At 43.1% G+C, this 15,133-nt stretch overlaps 2 gene segments (V, D, J or C); both read right to left on the bottom strand.

Annotated features, from left to right (window-relative positions):
* Positions 1-1,147: 1,147 nt before the first annotated feature.
* On the bottom strand, positions 1,148-1,730 carry LOC119807397. The segment is given in 2 exon segments: positions 1,148-1,515; positions 1,618-1,730. Coding segments are annotated over 2 exon segments (417 nt in total).
* Positions 1,731-9,853: 8,123 nt separating this feature from the next.
* Positions 9,854-10,373, bottom strand: LOC119807399. The segment is given in 2 exon segments: positions 9,854-10,167; positions 10,264-10,373. Coding segments are annotated over 2 exon segments (363 nt in total).
* Between the last annotated feature and the right edge of the window lie 4,760 nt (positions 10,374-15,133).

Here is a 15,133-nt window from a genome sequence, read left to right as displayed (position 1 = left end):
CGATAGAGGTGCTACGTGGGTTGAGTTAGAAGGCACTGTTACGGTTTGCAACATCTGTCTTGGGTCCTACAGGAAATGTTCAGTGGAGCCCTCAGTTGTCCCACAGTTTCCTGAACTTGTAGGTTTGTGTACAGAGAGCTGATGAATCTGCAAGGCTGTGTCCTTGCTGCTCGCACACCAATACACAGCTGAGTCTTCTGGCTCCAGGCCAGACAGGTGAAGGAATAACTTGGAGGTGTCTGGACATTCAGGTAAGAAACGAATGGGCACAGTCTCATTTTGAATCAGGTTTTTAAGACTGTAGAGAAACATGAGCTCTGGCGGCTTCCCAGCTTTCTGTTGATACCAGTACATAGCATTATTTCCCAGATGTTGTTCACAATCCAAAGATTTATTATTTGTTCTTCCCATGACCAGATATCTTGGCTTCTGCATGATTTTAGTGTTCATGAAGGCTGTGGGAAGAAAAGGGTAAAATTTAGACACAGTTCAGGAAAAAGGTGGTGACTTCAGCATAAAGAAATTTGGAGCTAGGAGCCAGTAGGATCCAAGACTCACCTGTCTCCAGGAGACATAGGAAAATACAAAAGAGAAGCCCACACTTCATGGTGGAATCAGGTCCCAGATGAGCACTGTGTACTTAAATTACCCTGGATGAGAGCTGGGTCTATCTTTAGGGCACTGATTGGTTCTTTTGTCTGTGATGTCATTGTCCCTTTTAGCTCCTTCAGCTTCTAGTGATGTTTCTTTCCCCCCTTTCACAATCAACTTAGATGGTACTAGAAGGTGAATTTACTGGGCTGTAATGAATGAATGTTTAAAAAAATGCCAACTCAACTTTTTTTTTTTAGCCCTTAGATGTATTTCTAGAAGTTGTTCACGTGCTTGTAGCTACATTCTAAACCAGAGAAGTTGAGATGGAATAACCCTCAGCTCTGTCCATTTCTGAAATGTTAGAAATGGAACCAACCACATCATGACTTCCTATACCCTTCCAGAAGGGACTAATTGGGGTGACTCACCATGGTTGCTTCTATTTCCTTATATAAAATGTGTACTGCACTTGATCATTTAGTTACCAGATACTACCTTTATTAAGACATCACTAGGAAAGTGTGAGGTTTTTGTTTTTAGCCTCAGGTGTGGGTTAACCCTTGGCCCCACTGCTTCCTGACTGGCTGGGTTTGTGCACATGGAAGCAGTGGCTTTGCATGGCTGTGTCATAGCTGCTGGCACAGAAGTATACAGCAGAGTCATCCAGTTCTACAGGCTTGACTTGAAGATTCAGACGAGCCTTATCTGAAGACTGAGGTGAGAAGCGACTTGGAACCGATTCATTTAAAATGAGTTGCTTATTATTATAGATAAACAAAATCTTCAGTGATTGCCTAGAGTCTTGTTTGTACCAGTACATAGCATCATGGCCCAGATCTTGGTCACACTTGAGAGATGCTTTATTTCCCACCTGTGTGACAAGATATTGTGGAGTCTGGAAAACAGCCGTCTCCAGGGTACCTGTGAAAAATATAATCAGAATTTAGGAAAATTTCAGAAGTAGGCATGCTCATAGGACTCAAACAGGAACAGATCTCCTTACCCAGGAACTCAACAACTCACCTACTCCCAAGAGGCAGAAGGCCACACAGCATAGAAACCTGGAACCCATGGTTGGGTCAGGGCAGACAAGATAAGTCCCTACCTTAGGGTTCTCCTGCAGCTATCAGACCAGGCAGTAGTTTCTGCTAGAGCTGACATGTGATTTGTCTGTCTACCACCAAAGCCAGGAAGGAGGAAGGTGCTTGAGTCACAAATACAGACAGATGACAGACAGACTCTCTCTCTCTCTCTCTCTCTCTCTCTCTCACACACACACACACACACACACACACACACACACACACACACACACACACACACACACATGAGGACATGAGGGGCAGAGGCATAGACTGAGACAGAGGCAGAGGCAGAGAGGTGGAGAAAAACTGAGACACAGACAGAGAAAGAGAAACATTGGTAGTGTGACCAACAGAAACCTGGATGGGTCACGTGCATTTTAATGAGCACAGAACTAGTATAAGGCTACAGCTGTGAAGGAAAGAAGAGTGTAGATGGAGATATACAGAAAGACATCCTACATCAGAAGAATAACTAAGAACCTTCCTGGAAGGTCAAGTGCAGCACTCAGAAGGCTGAGACAGAAGATTGTTGAGTTCAAGGCCAAGCTACCCATAATGTGTGTACCAGGCCAGCAAGAGTTAAAGAACAAAGTCCTACTTCATAAAAACAAATTGAGAAAATATACCGATTACCTGTGGATCAAGAATATAAAGTTTATTCTATGAGAAAGTCAGGAATTCATTTTAAAACACTTTATACAACATCCCACTTTCTCATCTGCAAAACAGTGGACTAAAAATAATTTTGCAGTTCTGGGAGCATTCATTAGTGCTTTCAGTGCACACTGCTTCAATGCATTACAACGCTTACATGAGAAGTGTTTCAGAGGAGGAAGCAAGGAAGCAGAAAGAGGGAGAAGTCAGGAGAAAGAAAGGAAGACAGGGACAGGGAAGAAGGGGGAAGGGAGAAAGAGGCTAAGTTGGAGAATCAGATGGAGAAAGAGAGAAAGTAATGAAAATAATAGGAAAGAAAAGGAAACAAGAAAGAGAGGAGTGGGATGAACATTGTAAGGGACAGGTCTCAATGGTGGTAACAACCGTGCAAAGGAGTGAAAACTCTTGAAGAGTATATTTTAAGTAATTATCTGTCTTTTAAGTAATTTTCTGCAAATATTCTTGACACAGTCAGGTGGACAGCCCCAGGAAAGGATGCTGAAATGATCCTGATCTAAAAAAAGGAAGAAGAAAAAGGACCAGTTTTTCATATCAGGCAATGTTAGTTCTAAGTACTGTTAAATATTTCTATTAAGAAATAAAAAAAAGAAGATGAATTTGTTACTATTTTCCAATAACTGCTGGAAGGATAGGAGGAAGGAAATCTTGCTGTATAGTTTCTTTCCTGATAGAACCAGCCAAGGTGGATGAGGGGAGGCCTGAACAAAGAGGACCTATCCCCAGCAAGGCCAGGCTTCAATAAAAAAAAAGTAAAGGGGAGAAAATGAAGTGATTGTCGCTTGGCTGTCACCTAAAAATAGAAAGGGATGGGAGCAGTGGGGATGGGGTAGAAGGAAGGAAAAGAACCAAAACCAGCAGGAAGTAGTCTGAATGGCAGCCAGGTGCTTATTTTGGTCACTGATCCTGAATTTGGCTACTTTTAAGTTCCTTATATTTAGCCATGCTGGAGAGTGTGTATCCCAGCAGGGAAAATATAATATATTCTCATCTGTTCTGTATATGAAGTCATCCACTTTTGACCAAAACTTACACTGTCACTTCTACTTTGGGTGACTTCCATCAGAATACACTCCACGAGAAGTCAGGGGACACTGCAGGGTGTCCTGGCAGAGCAGGATGGAGGGAGGATGTCCTGCAGCCAATCCTGTCACACGGTTAGTGTGACACGGGAGCCCATAGAGATGTCATGATCACAGATGTTCTGTCTCCTGTGCTCAGGCTGTTTCTCAACTTTCCCTAGGAACAAGGAACAGGGCAGCCTTTCTGTTCTGCTCGGAGTGCAGCAGATTACAGAGGCTCTGACCCGGAAAAAACAAATCAACATTTTCATTAGCAAACAAACAAACAAAAAACACGTAAAAGTCAACATGCATATTGTCATGTGGAGCTGTGCCTGCAGGTTTATTGATCAGTTTTCCAAGTAAAAATTCAGACCAAACCAAAAGAGACATGGCATTACAGTCCTTTGCCCTCCAGCTTTACAAATTATCAGCTGTTCTGTTTGGCTATTTAGCTAATCTATCTTCTAAGTACATCTGTATTGTGTACTATTGCATGGATCACTAAGCATTTAGTCTAGATTCTTTAAAAGAACAATTAAAAATATTTGTAGTAATATGATATATAGGTCTTTCATTAACTTTAAAAGATGGTTATATTTTATCTAATTCACACTATTTGGAAGAAGTTGTAGATATCTTATGTTATGCAACTACTAATGAGAAAAATCCAGAAGATTATGAATTTCCATGCCCTAAATTAAAGATATTCAGTATTAAATATTAGTTTTGATGTTAGACGTGTGTGTGCTTGCCTTTTCTGATGTTTGTAATTTTGAGCAGATTTTGAATGCAGCTTATAACACAGAAAATGACTTATGTTTCAACTTAGAAAATTGAGCTGGCAATCTTAAATATATTTCTTTGTTTCTCTCTAAGATAAGGTACAATGTTTACCTTTACAGAAAAGAAGATCATTTTCCAGTTAAACAATTTGGCCAGACGTTCCCTTTGTGCAGGATGGTGGGGGATGTATATGGCAGCATGGGAAGGCAGCCTAGAACTCCCTTCTGCTGCCGAGCATCTGCCCACAGAAAATTTAATTTTATGACATTCTTGGATTTCCAAGAAGCAAGAGAGATTCCAAATACTTTAAAGGTGAGATAGATCCCTGCGTAAAAACACATTGTCTCGGATCTGTGTCCTAGTGACAGTCAAGGCCACCTGCTTCTCTATCTCTGTATATCTTGACAGCATCAGAAATGTTAGCCCTCGTCCCATGGGTATTTGTAGGTAGAGACAGAAGTTGAAAATAGAGTCCACACAGGGGTGTGTTCCTGCTATCTTTTGGTGCTGTTGCTGCTATTTTGAAAGAACATTTTCTTAAACGCAGAAGACATGTTTCTTACTGTTGTGTGAATGTTCGTGCTTCAAGAATAGAGAGGACCACCCACCCCACCCCACCCCCAGCAGATGAACGGCAACAAGAGTTCCCTAGTACAATTCCTCGATGGTGTGGAGCGAGGGAAAAGGCATGGAGATTCTGGTCTCTTGTGGCCTAACTAGTAGATTTCTATTAAATCTTCAAGTGTCCCTAGGAACCCTTCGTCTGCAGCGTGCGTTGCTCGGCATGGGAGCTCGCATCATGCAAGACTGGACTGGACTTGACTGAGCTGAGGAGTAAGCCCAGCTCCCGGAGCTTTGTTTATTCCTTTCAGGGATGGGCTCTCCACCTGCACCTCACCGTTTGTTCCCAACCTTGGCACCCCAACCTCTACTTTCTAATCCCTTGCAGGTTCACGTGCAAGAAGTAAGCCAGGCCATCTGCTGAAATTTCAGTGCAGAGAGGTCTGTGTTTAGCCCTTCACTTGGCATCACTGGCTCACAGCCTCTGCAGACCACACTTTCCCATGCTCTAAGTAAGGCAGTTTTTCTTAACCCTCTCCTAACCAGTGGATTCTCTCACACCTTCCTTAGAAGTCTGAATCTCAGAGTCACAGCTCCTCCTTGTGGCCAGTGGGTAAAAAAGCATTCTAAACTTGGCTTCCATAGGGACTACTAGGATCTGTACACCTATGGCCCTCCATTTAAAACTAAGACCAAACTTCTTATGGGAAGCCTGCAGATGGACTTGGGGTGTCACTGCATCTTTTTACCCAATGTGAGCACAACCAATAAACTCCTTTTTCTGGTACTGCTTATCACTCTTCAAACAAGATACAAAAGGAAACAAAGAAAACAAGACAAAAATGTTTTAGGATTTAGCCTTTCCACTGTTAACTAGGGTACGTGGGTGGGAGAGGTCCCAGGGGCAGGGATATACACGGGAGGGGGACTTTCATTGGTCAAAGGCAGTTCCCATCTCAAACTGATTTCTCAATAGACAACATCCGAGAAAGCGGTGCCCAGTGACTTAGCAGGAAGGTGGGAACGGAGCCATCCAGAGCCGTCACCAGGAAGAAAAGGGCATCCTGGGGTGCCGCTAGAAGAGGGGTGTCATTGTCTTTAGGCACCCTTGGCTTCAAAAGCACCTTTCATGAGAAAACAGAAAGAGCCTTTGTACACAGAGGACACAAAATCTGACCCAATGTCCCTTCTCCCACTCAGCCTGAGAGATCAGACAAGGCACATGGGCTGAGGCCCACGCATGGCGGTAAGCTATGAGAGCCAGAGGCATGCTTAAGGTTTTTTTTTTTTTAATTTTTCATTCATTTTCCATACTAACCACAGTTTCCCCTCTGTCCTCTCCTTCTGTTCTTTCCCCTCACCTCCTTCCTACCTCGCTCCCAGAAAGGGTAAGGCCTTCCATGGGGAGTCAACAAGGCTTGGCACATTCAGTAGAGACAGGACCAAAACCCTTCCCCTGCATTGAGGCTGAGCAAGGCACTCCACCATATGGAATGGCTCCAAAAAGCCATCACATGCACTAGGAATAGATCTTGGTCCCACTGCCGGGGTCTCACAAACAGTCCAGGATACACAAACTGTCACCCTTGTAGGGGACCTAGTTTGGGACCATGAAGGCTCCCCAGCTGTTGGTCTAGAGTCAGTGAACTCCTATGTTTACAAGTCTGCATGGAATTGCTCATCGCAGCTGAGGGTGGCATTAAATGTTGCAGTTAACACTTTCACCAAGGCCAGATAATCAGGGCTTCGAGGTGGTGGTCAGATCCAGTAGCTGCAAACACGGGAAGTCCATAGCAGCAAACTGCAGAGCTGATGCCACCAGTGTACCTAAGTCATAGCTGACGTCCCTTGGCTTCCACCTCTACTGGCAATTCTAGATTTCCTTCAGCCTAGCTCTGCTCCTCGGTGGGTAGTTCCTTGTTCAGTGGGATGACCCAACCTTTATTCCTTAGGACAATAATTCTCAAGCTGTGCTCCTTTAATACAATTCCTCATGTTGTGCTGACCCCCCCACCATAAAATTACTTTTGTTGCTACTTCATAATTGCAATTTTGCCACTGTTATGAATCATAATGGCAATATATGATATGCATATGGTCTTAGGAGGCCCCTGTGTAAGGGTCATTCAACGCCCCCAAAGGAATCGTGACCCACAGATTGAGAAATGGCTGCCTTATGACTCTGATCCCTTAGGTACATCTGCAGTCTCTTCTGTGATTGATTCACTCACCGAGTTGTCGCGACCACCACATCACACATTAGAAAAACTTGAGTGAATTCATTAAATTACAGATCAACCTTTTCATGTTCCCAGTGTGAAATAGCAAATTTGTGACCACATGATCATCTGTTTTTATAAACTCTATTTATATAGCATCTATTTATAGAAACTCCATTTTTTCATCCTTACCTTCTTGCTTCCAAGTAAAAGGAATCAAAAAGACCAAGCAAGTTTCCAGTTCAGAATCAATGAAATACTTTTTGTGTCTTATGTTTGAAGACACAATTTCTTCCTCCTCTGTGGGTGCCCACAGAAATGGCTTTGCTCCACCTTATCAGAATATGTGGAGGCCACAGAAGTGGGTCCACTCCACCTTGACTGAAAGTCAGAGAATTTAGACTTATCTTGATCTTTCTAGGTTGTTAACAAGAGGTCTGACTTAAGGTGTGTTTACAATGACAATATCTTGACCTACAGTGTGGTTTCTTGGTGTTTTGGGTATTGAGATGGCCCACAGAGGTGGATTCATTCCACCCTAACCAAAGGTCAGAAAATTCAAGCCTATTTCTGCTCCTTCAAGAATATGACAGGAGGTTTGACCCAGGAAGTGGCTGCCTGCAATATACATGGTCTAAGGTGTGATCACTTCATGTCCTGCCTAAACAACAGAATGCTTAACTTAGGATATAGTAGCATGATGTTTCAGGTATTGAAGCAAGTAATTGCTCTGCTTATTCTTTGTGTCATGTTAAAGCAATCTTTGCTTTCTTTTCCCCTTTTTGGATTGGGGTATATAAACATATGGAAAATAAACATGGCCATATTCAGTATTCACTGGATTGCCCTCCTGGTTCTATTGTATGTATCTGTATTCCTTCCATATCTATTCTTCCAACCTAATTTTTCTAATCCACAGGCCCTACCATGGAACATGTAAACCCTGTTGAGGCTGGATCCTGATACCCCTCTATCTCATAAACCAAAATTTCCTATCTGACTGATATGATGAATACAGGGTCAGGAACTATAATGTGGTCCCTAAGTCACTACGAGTGACTATGAGGGGAGCAGTGACCCTACTTCTATCTTATGGGTTAAAATACATTATCAACTACTGCTAATAAAACAAACAAAACATTCCAACACAATTTAAATAGATGGGAAAGTGAAAGTATGAGTCACTCAGTTACTTGCTAAGAGATTGATTTTCTCAAGTTTATTTCTCAGTCAGACACAGAGCGGTGTCTGTAAAAAATCTGTATATCCCATGTGCTCTAACCATCCCTATATGAGATAGACTATCTTGATTATTTAATTTCAGATATCTATCTGTTTAAAAATAACTGCAGTTAAAAACATAAACAGACTTGCTCCTCTGGTGGAGGCAAGGAGAGAGACAGACACATGTGGGTTTGTGTACAGGAAGAAAGTGTTTTTGCAAGGCTGTGGCTAAGCTGCTGGCACAGAAGTACACGGCTGAGTCCTCCAGCATTGTGGGCTGTATCTTCAGAGTGAAATATGAACGATCTTGTCTTTCCACTGAAAACCGATCCTCCTTGAAAAGCTTAGACTTTTCCATAGGTTTACCATTGTAGAAAGAAACCAGAAACTCTATCTTCTCTCCCAAGATCAGTTTATACCAATAAAAGTACAGGTGATTAGAGACAGGATCACAACTGAGGATCACCATCTGCCCCTCATGAATCACTTGATGACTTGGGATCTGTAAGACATTGGGTCCTGTGTGTCCTGTGGAAAGAGAAAGAAGGTTAAAAAATGGTTTAAAATTGTTTCAGTATGAAATGAAAACTGTCTAGGATTCTTAAGAATCCACCTGTTTTCAGGAGACTAAAAAGTATCCAACATAGAAGCCAAATATCCATAGTTGGGTCACAACAGGAATGTAGCTTCTCTTAGCTTGAGTAACTGGGCATAAGAAACAGAGGCAGGGCATACTAAGCTCCTGTGGTCTCCTAGGCAAGGGCTGACAGTTACTGGTGAGTGAGTGGTACTACAATGCCCTCTATGGGAGAAAGGAGCAAACAGTACTGTTCATATACCAGACACCAAGGATTCAGGATTCTTTTCTGCCTATAAGAACTGATGTTGCACACAAGATTGAGGACATTACCTGAAGTATTTATTGGGAAATTGTGGTTCAACAAAGGAAGTTCCAAGAACTAAATCTTGCTCAGAAATGTCAGGAGATTTTCTTCTTTGTTACAGTGGTGAGCAACAATTCAGAGGCATCAGACTAAACAGCAAACAGTACAGAATACAAGGATTGAGCATGAGGATTAAAGAGATGCAAGGAAAAAGTCAAGCATGAAACTGTAAAAAGCCCCAATAAGAGAAAAAGTGAGAGTTGAGAACCCGACCTTAAGCAAGGAGAGAAAATCCAATAGCAGTACAGATCAAATAAGGAGTGATTTTCCTAGGATATGGGAACCCAAAGAGGACATGGGAGGAGACGGAGTGTCAAGGAGAATGTGTAAGCAAACTTGGGGCCAGAATGAGGACTGAGGTACAGGCTCTTCTTACAAAGAAGTCACATGGGAGTACAGATAGGAGGAGGATTGCCAAGAATAGTTACGTGGTTGATAAAAGATTTCTCAGGACTACAAACCCTTGAAACAACTTACAGTTGAGTTTTTCAATCCCTTATTTAACTGTAGACCCAGTGTTAGTCAAGCCAGAGACTGCTGCTGTGCAGACATTGGATTTGGCACTGTGATATCTGATTGGCAGGTGTTGTGGTCTGAGGTTTCTACCTGTGTCCTGTGGACTACTGACAGAGTCTTGGGGCTCAGGCAGACCTGGTACAGCCAACCATTTCCTGGATAGACTGAGGAGGTTTGTGTACAGGAGGGCATTAGCTCTGCAGGGCTGTGTCTTGGCTGCTGGCGCAGAAATACGTGGCCGAGTCGTCAGGCTCCAGGGCGGAGATCTGGAGGTCTAAGTAGGATTTGTCTGGATTGTGAGGTTGGAAGCGACTTTGGATAGTCTGGTTTTCAACAAGCCCTTGGTAGTTATAGGAAAACATGAGCTCCAGGGACCTTTTAGCACTTTGTCTGTACCAGTACATAGCATTGTGACCTAGATGCTGTTTACATTCCAGGGTCCTTTCATTCCCTGTGACTGCCACCAGATGTTTTGGTGTCTGGGTAATTCTAGGGTCCACTGGACCTGTGAGGATAAGAAACAAAATTTGATCCTCAAGTAAACTATAAAAGGATGTTCCGTGGAAAATACAGACGTGCTTGGATCAAGGCTAGGACTCACCTACCACCAGGAGACAAAGGGCCAGGCAAAGGAAGAGCTGGCAACCCATGGCAGTGTCACACAGGATGGAATCGATGCCTCCCTCTTTGGGTCCTGCCTGTCTAGCTACCTTCTACCGACCCTGTGAGAGGGTTTGCTTGGGTGCCCCCTCTTCCTGTTAGGTGGTTTCAGTTCACACTTCCTCTCTGCCTTTTATGATTGTCAAGGTTACATGCTAAGGCTCCCAGACACAGACCGTATCCAGCTGCCTCCTCAGGCTTCTTAGACAGTCGCTTGCACCAGCAAATGGTACACTCTTTCTTCTTTCTGCTTTGTACTACCCCTTTCTCCCCAGACACAGATTCAGTTCCTTTGGATAGACACCCTTCCTTCTGCTTCCCATGGACCCATCATCCTAAGAAAGGCAGTTTCATTGTTCATCAGAGCCTTTTCTGAAGTCAAGACACAGTAATTTGATAACAAAGTAAGAAGCACCTCAGTAAGAGCTGAGAGGGGACAGAGAGGAATATGTTGCACCCTCATCCCCAGTGGGAACACCTCTGAGTGGCCGAACCTGTATATGGAAAGAAGACATGCAGAGAGCCTTCAGGAACAATACCCTACAGGTTCAAGAAGTCCTAGTATCTTTGAGTTGTACTAATATCACCTTTCAACCATAGAAAGAAACAGAGAGCCACATGCTTTACTTTCTGCCCAACTCCCTTCCCATCCTCCCTGCTCACCCACCTCCATCAATAGCCTCAAGAGTTTCAGTGAAAACTGAGTCCTTCCCCCACAAGAAGCCATCAGTTGTGTTCTTCATGGGGCTGGCCCCTGGCCGGCGTCTGTGAGTTCATGGGCAACACAAATTGAACTTGTTTCTTTTATTGTTTTCTTCCTTTCTTCTTCTTCTTTGAAGGGGAGAAGTCACAAGGATTGGGGTGCAGACCAGACCTGGGAGGAGTGGGAGGTGAGTGATTGGGGTGCATTATTATTTGAAATTCCCAAATAATAAATATAGTGGGTGGAAAATTTTCAGTGAAGTCATAGCTCCCCCTAGAGGACAAACAAGAACATTCAGCTCCTCCTGGTCCTCATTTCCCCCCAACCCCTATCCCATGGTTCATGAGCTCAAGATTCCCAGAAGGATTAACCAAGGGTGTTGAACAAGGGGAGGCATTTGAAACCCTGAAGATGTGCTGATTGAAACCATCAACTATTGGTTAAGCACCCCCAAATTAGTTAAAAAGTACTGAATGCATTCCTACTTGTCTGGCTCTTCTCACACACTAGGAAGAGAGGAATAAACTAGACTATTATGAAATAGGCTATTTTATTTTGTTTTAAAATCACCAATGAATAGCACTCTTCTTGAATGCTGAGACTAGGGGTTGCAGTGCACACTTTGGAAAAATTTAAATGTAATTTCTTAAGGCACCTAAATAATCCAGATTCTCATTTCCACCAAAAGTTGGATGTGGGTATAGGCTAACATAATTATTTGCAGGCCCGTGCCAAACATTCAGTCTTTGGGGTAACCTTCTACCAAGATGTCCACTCATCTCCTAGACTAATGTCTCCTAGAACTCCAGTGTCCCCCAATTCTATCACAGTGCTGTATGGGGTACGAGCAGTTAAATGTATTTCTTGGTGATTAAATAGATTATTGCAATGGTAAATAATAACCAATCACATGTAGAGGGCACACCAAAATACTACAAAGAGTGTTTCCAATGTGGTACTGTTGGCCCTGGCCTATTTATGTTGGCAGTTTCAGATAATTTGAAAGTGCCATCTCAAGATTTAAGGTGGGAACGTAACTGACTAAAACATTTATCTGGCGTGAGGCAGCTGAACGTTTGTAATTTAAAGGTGATCATAGAACAGCAGCCTTTCCGTGTGTGCCAAGCACCGTTTAAAGGAGCTGCGGGAGTGGGGTGGGGATGTTTGCTTTCTGTCAGGATCCTCTTATTCTTTGGAGATACACAAAATGTTTCCAAGTTTCCCCTCCCTCGGTCTTCTAGCTATGACGTCTCTGAAGAGAACTGTCTTCTTTCAGTGGGGAGAAGAGATTTAGGAAACAGGATGCGAGCTCTAGCTATATGTGTTTGGGATCTGACTCTGTTCCCAGGGTGTTGGAAATTACGAAAGCTAAAGTAGGAAGCACACACGTTATACAGACAACTGCACACATGCATAGGTCTTTCTAGTTGTCTATCCATACTGAAAAGCTAGGAGGTTACTAACAGTTGTCGTTCATTCTATTCTGGCATTCTCCCTTTTCATGTCTGCAGCTCTCTTAGACAGTGCTGAGAAACCTGGCATCTGTTAGTCTTAATATGTTTACATATCCGATCATCAATCACCAGGCAGCCGGCTGACTAGTTCAGCAGTCTCCCTCTCTCACCGGCTAACATTCTCTCCACCCAGCTCGTGTTCTGACTCCTCAAGCCTGAAGAACAGTATGTAGAAGACATCATTCCACCCAGTTTTCCACACCCCACACAAGGTCTGTGTTGTCCTGTATGACCTTCTCGGTCTGCTGGGGCTCTAACCACCTGCATGAGACTTCTTCACATGGTCGTTTGTACTCTAACACCACACTCAAGCTCCGATAGCCTCTCTACCTTATGCTGTCTCCATCCCCTTGCCCAGGACTCTCTTCTGCACAGACATATGAATTCATTTTTTATTCCTCTAACAACAGTGATCTTTTAATTGGCAGTGTGTAGTCAGGTTTTTCTTTGAGCCACCAGCTCACAAATATGACATGGAAACTTGTTATTAATTTTGAAAGCTTACCCTTTAGCTTAAGCTTGTCTCAATTAGTTCTTATAGCTGAAATTAACCCATTTTATACTCATCTGCGTTCTGCAACTTGGTGTTACTTCTTTTCCATCTAGCACCTCCTATTTCCTCTCTCTGTCTGGCTTGTGACTCTTTTTGCATACCTAGATTCATCTTGAGTTCCTCTCTGTTCCGGGAATTCCCTCCTATTCTATCCTATTGGCCACTCAGGTCTTTATTAAACCAATCAGAAGGTGCCTTGGTGAAGACACATCTTCACAGTATACATAAAATATCGCACAACAAATGGGCTTATTGTATAATTCAGGACGCCAATAATGTGATAGAAAGGGAGGCTTTGCCTGACCTCACATGTCCAGACAGATCTTGCAAGTGTGAGGTTGGTAGTAACAGACACTGAACATGGGAACTCTGAGCCCTCTGTATCTCTCTGTTCTTTCTCATTCATCCTGTCCTTTGGGAAGCACTGGTGATTCTTCATGCGAGTCCTAGAATCTCGTCCTCCATCCTGACCATTTTGTGCTTTTCAAAAATAATCTTATCTGCATTTGGTCTTCATCAGGTTGCAGGCTGTACCTTAACCACCACCTTTTCTGTCCTTCCTGGCGAAGCCTCATCCTTACATACCAGAATTTGGAAATCACCTTAAACAACCATAGAGGTGGCAAGCAGATGGGGGGAAAACCCCAGGCTTCAACCATTCATAAAGAACTACAGGCAGGTAAGGAGTGATGAAGGCTAGAGAAGTGATCTTCCTCAGGGAAGAACATATGAATTGATTATCTGATACCAAATGGTCGGCCCTGAAGACAATCATACAAGCAACATTATACAGACTGCATAGGTTATATTTAGGATGTGTGTGTGTGTGTGTGTGTGTGTGTGTATGTGTGTGTGTGTGTGTGTGTCATGGAAGAATAATTAATGAAAAAAAAAGACCATGGATTTCCAAGAGATCAAGGAGGAGTATACGGAAGAGTTTGGAGGGAGAAAAGGAATGAGAGAAATGATGTAATCATATTATATCAAAAATAAAGGAAATAATAAAAAATAAAAGAAATGTATGTTGCTAAAAATAGCAACTGCTCCTGGATACGTGCCTTAAGCCAGCCACACCACTTGCTACCTTGAAAATGGACCTAAGAGGTGTGAATATCCCCAGGTGTGAAAACATTCTAGTCACCACCCAGTCATCTGCTCAGACTCCAGGCCTCAGAACCACAGACAGAAGCTGCTGTCTCAGCATTAGAGAACTGCCCTGAATTATGTTATGAAAAACTCCTCCCTGCTATGTTCTGGCTGCCAAGCTTGTTGACAGTGTTCAAGGTTACTGACTGTAAGGAACTAAGTGGACACAGGGTAAACTAAATATGAGTAATTTTTCTTTAAAAAAAATATAGGCTGTATGTTTTTGTGATATCATGTGTGAATTTCGTAGCTGGACAACCAGCACTAAAATGAAGCAGCTTTAAAAATCACACTGCATGATATACAGACTGTTGCAATCAATAAGGCATTTATTTCTGTCTTTAGAGCTGGGAGGGCATTCAGGAAAGGAACAGTTAGAGAACATCATGTGGAGGAGAAGCTTTCCACCAAACCCTGGCATCTAGCCAGTCTTGTATTCTACATCAGCATCTCTCTAGGGCAGAGGTAGAGGTTTACAAGAGATCTCTCCATAGCACAGACTAGCCTGGGATTCACTACAAATCCCAAGGCAACTTCAAACTCAGAGCAGCCTCCTTCCTCAGCCTCCCAAATCTGGGAGTTCCAAGCATAAGCCACCATACCTAGTGGTTTTCTCTAACAGATTCTGTTTTTTTTTTTTTCTAAGAACTACTTCAACTACTGCTGAAGAGCCAAAATCTAAGCTTGCTAGCTCCTGTTGGCATGTTGCTTCCCTGCATCAAGAAGCCAGTTTAAGGGCACTTCTAAGATTTCTAGCCACTATAAAAAGGGAGAAATGTGTCTTTGCTGGGTTGGTAGCTGACTTATCTCAACTCATCCGATAACTGACTTAGAAACCACACTCTCCAGCCACCTCAAGCCTATGGTGACCACATGCTAATGTGACTGGTGTCCT

Source organism: Arvicola amphibius, chromosome 2, assembly GCF_903992535.2.
Source record: "Arvicola amphibius chromosome 2, mArvAmp1.2, whole genome shotgun sequence".
Classification (NCBI taxonomy): Eukaryota; Metazoa; Chordata; class Mammalia; order Rodentia; family Cricetidae; genus Arvicola; species Arvicola amphibius.
This window is presented reverse-complemented; position numbering and strand designations above follow the sequence as displayed.